Here is a 17,071-nt window from a genome sequence, read left to right as displayed (position 1 = left end):
GCATAGCACTGTGCTACAGTATTCGTGCAGCAGTCGTGGAAAAGAGCCCTTGTTTCTGCTATTTAGTTGGACTAAGAGATGGTAGTGACATTGACGAAGTTGGAAAGACTACAGAAGGCGGAGAAGTCGCGCACATTCAAACCACTCATCGATGAGCTGATCAACTGCGAGGATGCGGTGTTTGTGGGGAAGTTGGAGGCGATCCGCGAGTGGGACAGGCCGAAGGACGATTTGTTCCTGTGGATCCCGGTGCTGGACCGAATGGATGACATGCTGGGGAAGGTAGTGGCGAAGTATAAGTACCATACAACTGACTGTAAACGTCATCCCGTAAAGCTAATTGAGATGGCGAAGCCGGATGAGGACTGGGTTGCGACGTTGCTATTTTTCACTTGCAGGTTGCTGAATAATACTTCGAACCGCTCGCTATATTCGTCTCTGGACATGATGAGCGACTTGTTAAACTGCCCGAACTTCCGGGTAAAGTTGGGCGCGATGAAGGTGATTGCCACGATTGGCGAGCGGCACGTGGTGGCTCGCCACAGGATCGAGAACTCGAGCGTTCTCGCAAGCCAGCATTTGAAGAAACGCTCGCTGAGCCTGGCACTTGCTCTTCCTTCTTCCACGACAGACGATAACTCCGACCACTTTTCTCTAGTAGACCTATTCTTTGATAAAAGGAAGTATCCTTCCAAATGGTCGCAACTTCAATACACATACTACATTACAAAGAAGCAGGCGGGGCAACAGTCTACTCAAAAGCCCAGCCAGGTTTCCTCAATGAAGCGGTTTGTTCTTAACAACGAGGAACTGAGGTTTCTGTCACTACAGCAGATATTTGACCGAGCCATGAATGACCTGCCATCTGAGTTTTGGTTTGACTTCTCTTTGCAGGCGTCCATCGCGAAGGCATTTAGCGACGATTCATTTGAGAATATACAACTGCGGAGTCTGATCATCCAAACCAAGTTTGCAGCGATTGCATTTGCAAATGCAATATACATTCCCCCACAGGTGAGCTCCAAGCTATTCGAAATGGATCCCTACGCATTCAATAACTTAACAGATTTCATCTCTCTGTCAGAGACGAAGATACCGAAAGATTTGCGAACTGATGCGTTGTTTGCGTTGGAATGCATTTCGCTAAAACACGTTTGGTGTTCAGACATAGTAAGAAACCTGGGGGGCAACATGTCACATGGTTTATTATTTCAGATCCTGAGATACATTGCCAAGGTTTTACGTGAAGGAGACGAGGACGCTGTGGATGAAGAGTATAATGTCAGGTTTTTCTATCTGATTTCGAATCTGGCGGATGTAAAGGCACTTCAAGAATCGCTAATATCCGCAGGCCTGATCTCCAGCTTACTAGAGATCGTTTCAACTCAAAACAGCAAGTACAAACGTACCCTAGCATCCGCTGCACACCTGCTTGAAGATGTTATAAGTGACGCAGATGCAACGGCAGAATTTATCAATAACAACGGTTTTAATATTTTGATTCAAACCGTTACCTATGAAGTCAACTTCGCAGTTCAAAACCCCTCGTCCGCAGAGCCCCCAAAATACTCGGTTGTTTATTATTCAATTTCATTCAGGCAGCTTGGCTTTATCAGAAGTTTATTGAAATTGGTGTTGAAGTTACTGAAGACTGATTCTGGTGATCGGATTAGGAACTTGATTGATTCACCTATCCTATTGGCGTTTAATAAAATATTGGAAAATCGGCCAGTTTTTGGGTATACATTGGTTTCTCATGCACTTGATGTTGTTCAGACAATAATTAACACGGAGCCAACCATATACCAAGTTTTGGTGGAGTCAGGCACCATTCCATATATTTTGCAAAACTTTGATCAGTTTTTGGGACCTACGAGTGATTTGCTGTGTATGCTTCCGGAGGTAATTTCTGCAATTTGCTTAAATACAGATGGGCTGAAGCAAGTCAAAGAGAAAAATCTACTCAAATACCTTTTTCAAGTTATTAAGACCCCTGAGTTTGCCAAAATATTGTCATGGGAGGATCAGGCGGTTAATTATGGTGTGGCGTTGGATGAGCTGGCCAGGCACTACCCAGAATTGAAACCATTGATTGAAGACTATTTTGCTGCAACAGTAAAAGAATTGCCATCTCTGACCTCTTATACACATTCCTACCTGTATGAATCTACCGCGGGGAATGGAGAGTTCTACCTATCAGAAAATGAAACTATTATTGATAATGAAGATGGTGCGGATGAACTTGCATTTTGGGAGGTTCAGGAATCATCCCCAATAATAGATTGTTTTTCGGGAGTTTTCTATTCCATGGCATCTGAAAATATTTCCTGGGCCAATCTAACAGAAAAGATAGCCTTTCAAGACTTCTTAAGTGTCGCGATTCCTGAGAAACCAACATTTGACTACATCAATTCGCAAACTTTGTTAAATTTCACTGACGTTTTAAAGATGTTTGATGATGAACGCAGGTCGTATGCTTTACCAGAGTTGTTAACAATTTTAGATTCTAAGTTTGCAGATCTTGAAGATTTCCTGTCATATGATTTCACAAAATCCTATGTTTTGAATGAACCAAAAGACAGGGTCGTTGCAACTTTGAATAAGCTGAACGTCTTGAATGTGATTCTCTACATTATGACCGACATTTACATTAATATCACTACTCTATTTCCCGTTCGTGTCATTCAAATGATGGAATTCTTTGAGAAAAATGGGTTTAATCTCATAACTAATTTAAGAAAGATGTTCCAAAGATGTGTTTTAGAGGAGATGTACATCAGATCACGCCTTCCACCAGCAGTTGCTGAGGAGACTATCTCTCCTGGAATAAGTTTTGTACCGCCCATTCTGATTCATAAAGATGTTCCTTTAAAGACTGAAGCGAAACAGGAGAAGACATCCGCAAAGTTTAAGAATACATTGGAGACAAGACACTTGTTCCAAAAGGTACAGTCCTGGACGTCAATGTTATTCCGTTGTTTCCTACGGCTAACCCATGCAAGGAAGATGAACGTGGAAAGGTATGACCGGGCGCTAGAGATAAGGATATTTGATAAAGTTGTAAACGAAATTGTTGAAATGCTGAACTTGGATTATTTGGATTCCCATTTAAGTTATTTCTTGGTTGTTTTGGATTTCAATACGCATATTTTCACCTGCCCAAAAGCATCTTTAACCATATCAGATGGCATCGTTCAAACGGTCCCGACTTTCCTTTTCTATCAAGCCGGAGGGTTTGCAATCTATCATGAACTAATAAAGAAGCTTTCTACGCGTTTATTGGGATTTGATGGCATTGAGGCAATAGAGAAAGTGGAATATGTTAAAGATCAAGATGATATTCTAACCGTGGGTGTGTTGATGAACTCAATTGCGTTCATGAATAGATGTATTCAATTGGAGACAATGGAGAATATCCGTTCTATAGCGGAGTATTACCCATATGACGACATATACTATAATTTAACGAGGGCGTTGATTGTGCCGGTGAAGATCCTCTCCCTCGGTGCCATCTCAGAGATATTTTCCCAAGGAGAAGTATTTGATACAGACAGAAGACGTATTCCATATTCCGTCTTCAAGCAAATACTCAGCTTACTGAAAAATATTTACAATAGTACATTTGAGTTGGAGGAAGGTACCGATGTTTACGAGCTTAGATGGGATTTGATGCCTATCTCTCATAGAAAGGTTGAAATGCTAAAATCGTGTGGTATATCTCACGACGTGGCTGTTGGTTACTTGGAAGAGGAGAAGGATGAACTACCGATACATGTGAAACCTGATGTTTTCTCGGACAGTGAATGGCAGAGATACCAGGAAGAAAGAAGCTCTGGATCGTGGAGAACTAACATTGAGTTGTTGCCTCCGCAGTACAATGGCTCTTCAACCAGAGAGACTTTGTCGAAAATGCGTACAGAGTTTTATCAGAATGGATTTGAATCAGGTATTTTGAAGATATTGCAACATTATCCTAAACTAATAAATGCTATATCACATATGTTTTTTGAAATGTACGGCGAGCTGGGGTTTTCGCATACTACCATGCTTGAAGATTTGCAGGATATGATGAATACCATTCCAATTGAAAATACTAATAAACTTGCGCCCGTTATTCATCTATTTGGAATATTCTTGAATGATAAAAATATCTATGATCAGGCTAAGAAAGAGATATTTAAATTCGTCTCATACTTGTCAATGAACTTGCATCCAGAGAATGTGAATTATTCTTGGTTTTCCAAGGCTCTATACGTCTATGAGATAATTTTTGCGAAGTCCGAGACACCTGAAGCTTCCCCTTTACCAGAAAATGTCACAGTTTCATTCTCGTCGATTCCTATCATATACAGAATTTCCCAGAAAGATAAAGACATTATCTTTAACTTGTTAATCCGCGCTAATGAAGTTACTGACTTCTATTCTGCTTTGGCAATTTCAAGGATACTTATCCTTTATACCCGTGAAGAACGGTACGCGCAGGAAGTCACACAATCGGGAATTTTGTCTAAATTGCTCAAAGTTATTGGTGCAAATCAAAAATTTGATAAGATAAACTACCTGGAATCTTCTTACCTTCTGTTAGTAAGAAGATGTTTTGAAACCAAAGAGATTGTGACTAGCCTCATCGATTATGAGCTAACTAGAGCTTTCACTACGAGGGCAATAGGCGATCACAAGGAGAAGCCACGTGATTTGCCAGCACTTGTTAATGAGAAAGCGAGCATAGTGATGAGGGATCCTGAAGTGTTTGTCAATCGGATATCTGAGACGGCAAGATTTGAAGACTTTAATTCATCTAAGGAGCTTGCAAGTTTAAGCGTCAGAAGGCACATGGATGAGAAGGATGAGGAAATGACTAGTAAACCGCTCTCGTCTGAAGGTTCTAATTCCCCGATTACTGGTATTGTTCATTTACTATTGTCACAGTTGATGGCAGCGCATAAACGAGATTGGGTGAGCGAAACACCTTTGACACCAGAGGAGGAGAATCAAAAGAACAAGAAGAAGAAGGACGAAGTGAAAGTCTCCAAAAATCCAGTCTGTGCTTATATGATTTTTCTGCTTAAGGTGCTAACTGAACTTGTGAGCAGTTATAAGCAGAGTAAATTTGAGTTCCTCACATACAACAAGAAAAACGTCTATAACGAGACTCCAAAACCGCGAGCGACTGCCTTGAACTTCTTCCTCTACCAGCTATTGGATACTAACTTCCAGGACATGGATAAACATGAAGGTAAGAGGCGTGCAATGATAAGCGGTTTAGCTAGAGATACCATAATTGGATTTGTATCTTCGGTTCAAGATAGCGAAACCAAAAAGGTTGATCCAAAGATAGTTGACTCTGACATGACATATATTAGGAAATTTACCATTGAGGCAATATCCAAGGCCATAAAGGAGGCTGGTGTTTCTGCGAAAACTATCGATGCTAATGCTGGGAAATTGTTTGGTTGGTTTCATCTAATTTCCTCCTTGCTGGTGGTAGACAAGGGGTACATCTTTTCCGTGCTTGATTCTAATAAATCATCCAATGACAAGTATCAATTGTGCAAACTGCTGATTGAGATGAATACCCCTGGTACAATAACTGATTGTATGGCATCCCTGGACTTGAATTATCCTCTCACAAAGAAATTATTCAATAGTGCTGTTGAACCTTTGAACGCTTTGAATGAGGTCAGAAATAACTTTGCTGACCTCTTTAAACTTGAAAATAACGAGGATGAAGATGTGGAAGATGTTGAGTCAGATAAGGATGATGTTCCAGATATGTTCAAAAACTCAGCACTAGGTATGTATGACATCGAGGATGTAGAAGATGATCATGATGATGATGAAAATGAATCTTTAATTGGGGACGATGAGGATATTGCGTTTGTTCATGATGAAGATGGTCTTGAGGTTGTGTTCAGTGAAGATGAAGATGCAAATGAAGACACCACGGATGCCAGTAATTCTATAGGCAGTGACTCGGAAGGTAATTCTGATTTCGGAGGAAGTGGACCAAATGTCACATTGGAAGTTTATACAGACTCAGAAGATGCAATAGAAGACGTTAACACCGCGGCAATCCGTATTACTTCTGGTAATTCTGCAGAGCACAGCTACTATTCTGAAGGGGAAGATTCTGCTGAAATAGAAATTTATGAAGAAGAATACGATTCGGAAATAGATATCGACATGGATGATGATTCAGAATTAGGCTCTTCCAACTGGGAATCTGGTCTCTCTGATTTATCCGACTCAGAAGCCTATTCCGATGAAGAAAGAACCAACAATACAGGTGACGGATTTGTACGTTGGTATAGTGACGACGGTGTAGAATTTGAGGATGATACAGATGAGGAAGGGAGAGGTCTGTTTACAGGCATTCAACACGTTTTTCCTACTGAAGAGCAATTGTTCAGGGTACATGCAAGTGGCGCTGCACGGTCGACTGGTCGTCATCATCATCGGCATGGTGCTGCGCCTTTTACTACATCTACTATTACCCTCGGTGCCTCACAAAGACGTCCACACAGTATCCTATCGAATCCATTAGGTCCTTCTGGGTTAGAAGAGGTTGAAAATGATATTGTGTCACATTATTTGGGGAATGTTGAGACAAGTGACAGGATTGGACTAAGTTCTATTCCTCGCCTTCCTCGTGTTTTGCTCTTTGATGGGGAGTTGTTCGATGATAAATCATCATCCGGAATACTATTGAAGTCTACGACAGCGAGATGGAATGATATCTATGAAATGTTTTATGACTCCAAGGTTTATTCCAACAATGTTGTTACAACAATTATATCTAGGATCTTTGAACCTAGTGCTGAGCTTTACTTAAAGGAACAGGAAGAGAATGCGGTGAAAGAGAGTTCTAGAATTAATGAACCAACAAGACGTCAAGATGAGAGGAAACGAAAGCTCCACGAGATCGACTCTGATGAGGAACATATAGAAGAAGAGGAAGAGCATGATGAAGTAGTAGAACCAATCGAGGCACCAGGAATAAACTCGCCGCAAGCAAGAGCGCCACAGGAACCAGTCTATGTCACCATTGATGGAGAAGCGGTTAATATTGCTGGAACGGACATGGATGCTGAATTCCTGAATGCTTTGCCAGATGATATAAGAGCTGAAGTATTTGCACAACACATTAGAGAGTATAGGACACAGTTCCAAGGATCTGAGGGCTCGTCTAGAGAGTTAGATGCTGGGTTTTTGAATACTATACCTGAAACTCTCAGACAGGAGATCTTGGCCCAAGAAGTCCCATTAGAGAGGAATGCAAGGCCTAGTATCTTGGGTTTAAGAAATAGAGAAGGGGAGGAGTTTAGTGAAGTCGAGGATGAGTCTCCAAGATTTAATGAACAACGTACCGAATCTTCTAAAACCAAAACGGACAGAGTGCATTTTGCTCCTCTTTTGGACCGCTCTGGAATTGCGGCAATTATGAAGGCTGTATTTATTCCGCAACCATACCTATCTCGGGAAATCTACCACGAATTGTTTTATCGTCTGTGCTCTAGTAAACAAAATCGAAGTGACATTATGAATATGCTCCTACTCATTTTAATGGATGGAATTAATGATCAACATTCTCTAGAAAGAGTTTACAATCTTTTGTCAAATAGAGCGGCTTCTAGTAATAGCGGTACGAGCAAAACCCCACAAAGACAATTGCCTCCGGATTGCACGCCTTTAATTGTTACCAACCAGTGCATTGAAATCTTACAGAGTATGGTGGATGCAGACTCCAAGTTAAAATACTTCTTTATCACAGAACATGAGAATCTGCTTATCAATAAATCACCACTGAAGAATAAAAAAGATATATTCTCAAAGAATATGAAGTGGCCAATCAACTGTATTCTAGCACTGTTAGAGAAAAAGGTCATCACAGATGAAGCTGTTTTAATGGATCTCCTCACTAGAATATTACAGGTCTGTTCAAAACCTATATCTAGTATTGTGAAGAGCTCTAAGGATGGAAAGAAGAAGAAGTTTGAGGTCCCTGATATAGAAAAGAAATACCTCGCCTCCATTGTTTCCATCATAAAATTGGATTCGTGTAATACCAAAGTATTCCAACAGACACTCAACCTTATGACAAACCTTTTCGCTATTAAGGATGCTCATGAGACATTTACTACAGAGCTCTGTAATTTAGCGAAGGAGACAATCGAAGTCCTGGTAACTGACCTAGATGCCTTGGCTAAAGAAGTTCCCGCAGTTGATAGTGGTACGGAGGTGAGTTCAGAAATTATTCAGAAATTTACTGTTCCTAGCTCAGATCAATCAAAACTTCTGAAAGTTTTAACGGCTATTGACTACATTTATGTCAATAGAAAAAAGGAAGAAGAACAGGTGGTAGATCAGCTACTTCCCCTCTATAACAAGATGGAGTTGGGTCATATTTGGGTATCTTTAAGCAACTGTCTCACGAGATTTGAAGAAAAGCCTCGAATGTCGACCTCTGCCACAATACTCCTGCCCTTGATTGAATCTTTAATGGTTGTTTGCAAACACAGTAAAGTTCGTGAGACTAAAGATGCTCTACTCAAGTATGAAGCAAAGAAGTGCGACTTTGCTCGTACCCCAGTTGAGAACTTATTCTTTGCCTTTACTGACCTGCATAAGAAATTGCTCAATGAGATGATTAGATCTAACCCGAAGTTGATGAGCGGACCTTTCTCCCTATTAGTTAAAAATCCAAAGATTTTGGATTTTGACAACAAGAGGTACTACTTCACCGCCCAACTTCGGGCTATTACCCATGACCGTCCCAAGCTCTCCATTTCAGTCCGCAGAGAGCATGTCTTTTTGGATTCCTATAGGTCTCTATTCTTTAAGTCTAATGAAGATATAAAGATATCCAAGCTGGAGATCTCGTTTAAAGGTGAGGCAGGAGTGGATGCCGGTGGTATTACAAGAGAATGGTACCAGGTTTTATCAAGGCAGATGTTTAACCCTGATTATGCCTTATTTATTCCAGTTGCCTCGGATAAAACTACATTCAGGCCAAACCGTACATCAGGAATAAACCCTGAACATTTGTCTTTTTTCAAATTTATTGGAATGATTATTGGTAAAGCTATCAGTGATCAATGTTTCCTAGACTGTCATTTTAGTCGTGAAGTTTACAAGAATATCTTAGGGAAGCCCGTTGCGTTGAAGGACATGGAATCCCTGGACCTGGACTATTACAAATCCCTTATCTGGATTTTAGAGAACGATATAACGGATATTATCGAGGAAACCTTCTCGGTAGAAACTGACGATTATGGTGAGCATAAGGTAATTGAATTGATTGAAAATGGTGCCCATGTTGCTGTCACTGAGCAAAATAAGCATGACTATGTGAAGAAAATTGTTGAGTACAAATTGCAAACTTCAGTAAAAGATCAGATGGAAAACTTCTTACAAGGTTTTTATGCGATTATTCCAAAAGACTTGATATCCATCTTTGACGAACAAGAACTAGAGCTGCTAGTGAGTGGTTTACCTGATATTGATGTTGACGATTGGAAGAATAACACTATTTATGTGAATTACACGCCGACTTGTAAGCAGATTAATTACTTTTGGCGCGCAGTCCGTTCTTTTGACAAAGAGGAGCGGGCTAAATTACTACAATTCGTCACAGGCACGAGTAAAGTCCCATTAAATGGATTTAAAGAACTAAGTGGTGTTAATGGGATCAGTAAGTTTTCTATCCACAGGGATTACGGTTCCATTGATAGGTTGCCCTCATCTCATACTTGCTTTAATCAGCTAGACCTACCAGCATATGATTCCTATGAAACATTACGTGGCTCGCTATTATTGGCAATTAATGAGGGCCATGAGGGATTTGGTATTGCATAAAACATCTGCAGACTATACGGTAGATATATATATATACCCCATACGCGCTGATAATACATATTTAGTGAACACCTGATGGTGCGGTTGTCCGTCAATTGCCGTTCCTGCTGCCAATACACTGACGGAGATACTGGGTACGCCATGCTGTCCGCCTAGTGTTTATCGGCCGTTATTACAACTAAAAGGGAATTATTTTTTATGAATAAAAGTTTAACTATTGAGCTGTGGTATTATGTGCTCATTCTCACTAAAGATATTACATACGCCTATGGAAGTTAATTAAAGGATACGTACGTGGTATAGAAAGATGTGGAATTTTGAGCCAGTTGAATTACTATTCCACTGGGCCAACCCATTCCCAACACTTCATGATTTCCCCATGAACTTCCATTAACATGGTTTTCACGTTCGTGTTGTTACTTTCTAGTTTGTGGACAACTTTATTCCATAGATGATTCTTGTATTTCAAATCGGCGACATCTGACAACAAAACATCCCGCAACTGAACAGTGCTGAGGTACCTAGGTTCACCCTCAGTCTTAGACTGCGCTGCTTGTTGCAATTTTTCAATGACTTGAGAATTCAAATCTTCCACCATGCCCTGTTGCTTGAAACGATGTTGCAACTTTATTTTTAATACCTGCATTATCACAACCACAATTAGTGAACCCCAAAAAATCAGCGTAAAACGCTTGTAAGTTCTATATACTTGCCTTTCAAATTGGCACCTGATACCGATGTACTTCTTGGATACTGAGCGAAAATATTCCTTTTCCTCTGTGTGTTGAAGATATCTCTCCTGTTCTTGAATGTCATCGGCCTCAAAGAGGTCGTCGGTGTCGCTTGGAATGAAAGTTCTTCTTGTGGGAACCTGTAACAAGTTTGTTAGTAAATCATTGTCTAAAACAAAGGGTAAAACATTTAGTCGATCAATACTCACTTGCCTGCAAACTATCTCTGGTTGAGTTTTTAGATCCTTAACCACCTGTTGCCATATATCCCGAAATTCGTCTTCATTCATCCATGGTGCCCTAGATTCAAAAAATATTTGATATAGTTCATTTTCAGAGATACCACTGATGGTATCGTCTTCACATTCTCCACATTGAATTTGAGCATTTTTAGTCCTTAGAAGCTCTAAAGACTTGTGGACTACTTCAGCGATTAACTTTTCCCGCTTAGAATCCTTGACACATTTATCACTGACAGGGAATAAGCCATATAAAGAAAGAATTGAAGGTGTGACTGAATAGTCCGGCCTACATTTGATCTTCATATATGGATAGCAAATTGCATTTTCTGGGCATGGAAGACAAGCTGGCTTTGCCTCCCGCAAAAACAAATCCAATTGAGAAAGGAACGGCGAACTGTCGGTGTTTGTGAAGGTTGGAAGATTAATTTCATGTCCACAGTAACCTATCAGTACTCTTTGTTCCCTGTACCATAGACCAAACAGGATAGGTACAACAATTAACAGGAATGTAAACAGTTTTACCGCACAATGTCTCAAGTAGTTAAAGAAGATTCGCACGCCACCAACTGTCTCAATAGCTGTCTCTTCATTAACTGATACTTCTTCAAGTTCAGAATGGTCCGTGACTTTGTCTTCCGGCACTTCTTCGGGGCCCGACTCAACACATTCTTCAGCCTTAGTATTTGAACGGCCGATTTTAGAATTGACCGAAGTTGACTGCGCCTTTGAACTGGAAACCCTCAATGACTCTGACTTCAAACTCTCACGTTTATCGTGCTCTACTTTATGCTGTTTTCTCGTTTTAGCGCGGTTGTTACTGGAGTCCTTGGTGGTGATATGTGTCAGCCGTTCGGAGGTAGCCTTAGTAGGCGTGCCTTTGGCTGAGGAAACAGCGTGCCTGGTTCCAGATGCCACGGGTGTGCCCTTGGTAGAGGAAACACCAGGCTTGGTACCAGATTTCACGGGGGTATCCCTGATCGCGGCAGCGCCCGATCTGGTGCCAGATTTCACAGGCGTGTCCTTCGTCGAGGTAACAACAGCCTTGTTACCAGATATCACGGGGGTGCCCTTGTTCGAAGAAACGTTGTGCTTGGTACTAGGAGCCACCACATTGTTTTTCTGTTCACGAAGTCTGCGTAAAGAAACTGAGTTGGTGCTATTTGTTTCAGTGTTATCTTCAGAGTTAGACTCGGCTTGGTTTACAGAGGAATCATCCGACTCCACTGTATCGGTTACGCCAGCCCTTTGGGGACTTTGTGCTTTGGAGCTTGATGCCTGTAGTTGCGCGAGTTTCGCCTTGAACTCAGGGCTGACCTTCAACTTTGATAGATCAGGCGCCGCGTACTTCCTCGCGGGATATGTAAAGTCAGTGATCTCTGGCTTTTTCTCAGAGGAGCGATCGAAGACCAGAAGCTTCTTGGCTGGAGTTGTTGTAGCAGAAGAATCGTCCTCGCTAGAGGATTCGAACTTGTGTATCATTAGTGAACGATGACCGGTCTTCGTGGGAGTGCGCTTCGACTGCACCTTTTCTGCGATAGGCGAACGGCGCGCATTACGCTCCTGTGCAGTTGTAGATGCCAGTCTGTGTTGATCGGCGGTAACTTTCCCCCTCTTAGGTTTGACGCGTCTCGCTGCCGCTCCACCATCGCCGTCGCTCTCATCTTCTGCATCCGCCTCGTCCTTCCGCCGCTTTCGCGGATTGGCGTGCAGCTGAAACTCATTCACATCGCTGAAGGGACTCGACACCTCTGCCACCCCCGATGTGTTTTCAAACGTGGAATCGCCCTCCGCAGATCCTGCAGATGAGATGCGCGTCGCCCGTCTGGTCTTCCCTCCAGCCCTCTGCGCTGCGCCTTCTTTCACCTTTCCATCCCTGCGTACCTTCTGCACACCAGCAGAGTCTGGTCGCGCATCTTTCACTCTAAGTGCATTCGCCCGTATTATCCTAGCATTACTCCTGAATAACTGGACTAAATCGCTTTTCTTGTCATGGCCACTAAAAGTGATATCATTTTCCAACAAGATCTTCCGCAACTCGGCTACCTTGAGGGACTTCGGATCCAAATCCTCGTCCCAATACTCTTGTTCAACCATTTTGGAATCAATAAGATAATTATATGAAACGAAAGCTCCGGAAATATCTACCTTTAGAAGGGAGATATAATACAAAAGCAGAATATTTACAAAAGTCTTGTCGTGATGCTGTCAGGTCCCGTTGGATTTGTTTGTTTACGTTATATCTCAACCGGGTAATAATTAGCACGTGAAATCACGTGCTGTTTTTCCCACTGTCACATGACTTAAATTATGCCTCTGCGCATCGATGCCATGACTGGAGGATACCAACAGTTGCAGAGGGAGGATGCTAGGGCGTGAGACTAAAGTAGTTATCCGTTACTTTGCAAGGCGCAGTATTGCTCAGGCGCCGGGCAATAGTCCACGGGCTGCCGAGAACGAACAGTGGCTGCATAGTTTGGCGGAACATGCGCCGAGCGAGAGAAATAGAGAAGGCTTCGTCTCGGACGGTATCCGCGAGCAACGGGTAGAGGTGCAGACAGGCCCTGGAGGGTTGAAGTACCACGTGGAACCGGGACAGAACGACAGCGGCTACCTGAATGTGCGATCGCCGCTGGAAAACTTCGTTTCGTCGAATTACCTCGGCGATGGTGGGCGGCGAGTTGCGTTGAGCAACTTCGTGGACGTACGCATAGTCCGCTGTAAGAGTGGCAGCGGGGGCAACGGCGCGGTATCTTTCTTTCGTGACGCTGGCCGGGCAATCGGCCCCCCAGACGGCGGCGACGGCGGCGACGGCGGCGGTGTATATGTGCAGGCGGTGCCTGGACTGACAACGCTGGCAAAGCTGAAGTCCACCTATGAGGCCCATGATGGAAAGAATGGCGGTGGCGTGCAGCTGGACGGTGCCCGCGGTCGCGACGTGCTGATTCAGGTGCCTGTGGGTACCGTGGTGAAATGGTGCATGGATCCGAAGGTCATCCGCGAGTACCTCGCTGAAAAGCAGGTCAAGGGCGACACCGATATTCGCAGCACACTACAGTCTGCCACCATAAAATTGCCTTGTATAGGGAGGTATGCGTACGACCGCCAGCCTCGTTTCATTCAGCTGTTTCGGAAGTCGTACGAACCCGGTGAGGGGTGGATCTTCAAAGAAAAGGGCGAGGAGTACCACCAGGAAAAGGATTGGTGGCAGGCGTTGAACAAGAAGGTCCGCCACCATGACGCTGAGCTGACAGAAATGGAGTTGGACCAGGACACCTTTCCTCTCTTTGGTTTAGATTTGGACAAACCAATGTCCACACCTCTTTGCCTGCTGCGCGGCGGCAAAGGCGGTTTAGGGAACATGCATTTCCTGACGAAGCTAATTCGTAACCCGCGTTTTGCGAAAAGAGGCCGTAATGGTCTGGAACAGTTTTTCATGTTTGAACTGAAGACGGTGGGCGACCTGGGACTAGTCGGTCTGCCCAACGCAGGCAAGTCTACTATCTTGAATCGCATCTCGGCAGCGAGGCCGAGAGTAGGGCATTGGGAGTTCACCACTCTTGCACCTACTGTTGGAACTGTCTCCCTGGGGATAGACAAGCCCACCTTTACCGTGGTTGACATACCTGGCATTATAAAGGGCGCTGCGCAGGACAAAGGAATGGGATTGGAGTTTATCAGGCACATCGAAAGGTCAAAGGGCTGGGTATTCGTCATCAGCTTGGAAAAGAATCAGCCAATTGCAGACCTCCATACCTTAATTGGAGAGCTCGGTGGCTTAGAGAAGGTCAGCTCGAAAAAGGTATTGGTGGTCTGCAATAAGGCTGACATAGACTACGACAAGCCGGAATCTCAGCTAAAGTACGAGCGAGTCAAGCAGTTCTGTGACGAAAACTTGTGGGATTGTATACCAATATCCGCACTAAAAGCTGAAAATATCGAATTACTACTAGATCGTATGGCGATGTGTGCTGGCAAATCTTGACCTTCACCGTCCGATGTCCTGACCGCTCATCGCGGACTGGAGTTTTTCTTTTTTTCCGTATGGCTAAAAAATTTCCCTTCGATGAGCTCGAATAACCGTATGAATAAAGCTGTATATAGTACCCTATCACTCCTCTTGGCCCATATAAGTAACTGTCCCAATGAGTGACTCAAATTCGACTTTCAAAGACCTTGGTGTTGCGAAATGGCTTGCTGAAGCGCTTAATAGCATGAAAATTACGCAGCCTACAACAATCCAGAAAGCGTGCATACCTGAAATATTAGCTGGGCGTGACTGCATAGGAGGCGCGAAGACTGGTTCCGGTAAGACCATTGCATTTGCCGCTCCGATGCTTACGAAATGGTCAGCTGACCCCTGTGGGATGTTTGGAATCGTGCTGACACCTACCCGGGAACTGGCGATGCAGATTGCAGAGCAGTTCACCGCGCTCGGCAGTGTCATGAACATCCGCGTTGCCTTGGTGGTAGGCGGCGAGGACATTGTCTCCCAGGCGCTAGAACTGCAGAGAAAACCGCACTTTATTATTGCTACCCCCGGGCGTCTTGCGCACCATATTATGCATAGTGGAGAGGACACTATTGGCGGCCTGAAGAGGGTCCGCTACCTCGTTCTAGATGAGGCCGATATCCTGCTGACAGATACGTTTAGCGATGCACTAGCAACGTGCGTCCAAATCCTACCGCCCAAGGAGAAGCGTCAAAACCTTTTGTTCACCGCGACGATGACTGACCAGGTGTTGGCACTGAAAGATGCGCCTCCAACGAGCGGCAAGCCGCCGCTCTTCTCATTCCATGTTGAAAACCTGGATGATCTTGCCGTGCCTGCTTCCCTGCAGACCACCTACTTACTGGTGCCAGAGCATGTCAAAGAAGCATACTTATACCAGGTACTTTCTAGCGAGGAGTACAAGAGTAAGAGCGCTATTGTGTTTGTCAACCGCACCATTTCCGCAGAAATTCTGCGGCGGATGCTCATGCAGCTGGAGATTCGTGTCACATCGCTGCATTCCCAGATGCCCCAGCGTGAGAGAACTAATTCCCTCCAGAGATTTAGAGCCAATGCCGCCCGTGTCCTGATTGCTACAGATGTGGCCTCGAGAGGTTTGGATATTCCCGCTGTCCAGCTGGTAGTAAACTACGATATCCCTGCCAATCCCGACACCTACATTCATCGCGCGGGTCGTACAGCCCGTGCTGGGCGTGGGGGTGAGGCGCTTTCTTTTATCGCGCCGAAGGACGTATCGAGGATTCAAGCAATTGAGGAACGGATCGGTAAGAAGATGGACGAGTTCACGAAGGTGGGAGACACAGCGTTGATTCGTAAATCGCTAAACAAGGTCACTGTCGCCAAGCGCGAGAGTCTAATGGCCATGGATAAAGAAGGATTTGGAGAGAGAAGGAAAACCCAGAGAAGCAAGGGCAAACAAACGAAAAGCCTACATAGCTGATACATAGTCGCAATATCAGAACCGTTTCAAGATCCGGGCGCTTCGGTGCAATGTTGGTAATTTTCTGCTTGAAAAAAAGCACTGGCATGGCTGCGCGCTGCTCATCCATTACTTTCCACTAGCGCCGCCTGCCATGAGCAATTCCAAGGATATAAAGGACCGCCAGAGATTGCAGGCTACTCTACAAGCGGCTTTCAGTGAAAAGGCTGCCAGAGTTGAGGAATGGCTCGGGTCCGCTTCGGATTCAGGGCCGTCAACTGACCTTTCGGAGTCTAGACAAGCATTCCTCAAGCTGCCGGTTGTCCAAATCGGCGGAGGCCTCCGCTTCGACACCCAGGCGGCCACTCAGGACACCAATAGCATTCACACACTGGGCGATTTTGTCACTGGTAACAAGAGCCTCAGCACGTTAGCCAAGAAGAAGCAGGCAGCGCAGCCTAGTAGCAAGCAAAACAGTATATACAGAGTCGACAAGGAAGATACGAAGGCCATGGTTGCATTGAAGCAGAAGATGAAAAACCAAAGACGCTCGCAGCTTCATGAACGAATCGTAGAGACCGCGCCGTCCGAAACCCCCGCGCAAGAACGTGGTACTGCAGATGACGACGACAGCGACGACAGCGATGAGGCACCGGTGGAGAAGATGACCAAGAAGAAGGTGGGGCTCCTATTTCTGGATAAAAAGCGTAAGAGGTAACTCAGCCATCATGGGAGCAGGTCTTCGCTCTCAGGCCAGCATTGCGATGCTCATCCTTAGCTCCGCGGCGTTTCTTTTTTTCAGGTGTAGAGGATC

General features: G+C 44.2%; 5 protein-coding genes across 5 annotated transcripts; 4 read left to right on the top strand and 1 right to left on the bottom strand.

The window, feature by feature from the left end:
- Nucleotides 1-78: 78 nt before the first annotated feature.
- TOM1 (E3 ubiquitin-protein ligase TOM1) lies at nucleotides 79-9,855 on the top strand (the record flags this gene model as incomplete). The annotated part of the gene is made up of 1 exon (NM_210515.2): nucleotides 79-9,855. One exon carries the CDS (start codon nucleotides 79-81, stop codon nucleotides 9,853-9,855), a length of 9,777 nt encoding a protein of 3,258 aa, NP_985161.2.
- A 334-nt stretch (nucleotides 9,856-10,189) lies between these two features.
- AGOS_AER303W (AER303Wp) lies at nucleotides 10,190-12,922 on the bottom strand (the record flags this gene model as incomplete). Its single annotated transcript, NM_210514.2, has 1 exon — nucleotides 10,190-12,922. One exon carries the CDS (start codon nucleotides 12,920-12,922, stop codon nucleotides 10,190-10,192), a length of 2,733 nt encoding a protein of 910 aa, NP_985160.2.
- A 268-nt stretch (nucleotides 12,923-13,190) lies between these two features.
- Nucleotides 13,191-14,810, top strand: MTG2 (putative GTPase MTG2; the record flags this gene model as incomplete). The annotated part of the gene is made up of 1 exon (NM_210513.1): nucleotides 13,191-14,810. The coding sequence occupies one exon, from the start codon at nucleotides 13,191-13,193 to the stop codon at nucleotides 14,808-14,810; it is 1,620 nt and encodes a 539-aa protein (NP_985159.1).
- Nucleotides 14,811-14,970: 160 nt separating this feature from the next.
- DBP8 (ATP-dependent RNA helicase DBP8) lies at nucleotides 14,971-16,278 on the top strand (the record flags this gene model as incomplete). The annotated part of the gene is made up of 1 exon (NM_210512.1): nucleotides 14,971-16,278. One exon carries the CDS (start codon nucleotides 14,971-14,973, stop codon nucleotides 16,276-16,278), a length of 1,308 nt encoding a protein of 435 aa, NP_985158.1.
- A 133-nt stretch (nucleotides 16,279-16,411) lies between these two features.
- Nucleotides 16,412-16,975, top strand: NOP19 (Nop19p; the record flags this gene model as incomplete). Its single annotated transcript, NM_210511.1, has 1 exon — nucleotides 16,412-16,975. The coding sequence occupies one exon, from the start codon at nucleotides 16,412-16,414 to the stop codon at nucleotides 16,973-16,975; it is 564 nt and encodes a 187-aa protein (NP_985157.1).
- Between the last annotated feature and the right edge of the window lie 96 nt (nucleotides 16,976-17,071).

Source organism: Eremothecium gossypii, chromosome V, assembly GCF_000091025.4.
Source record: "Eremothecium gossypii ATCC 10895 chromosome V, complete sequence".
Lineage (NCBI taxonomy): Eukaryota > Fungi > Ascomycota > Saccharomycetes > Saccharomycetales > Saccharomycetaceae > Eremothecium > Eremothecium gossypii.
The sequence above is the reverse complement of the archived record's forward strand: the minus strand, read 5'-3'. Positions and strand labels throughout refer to the sequence as shown.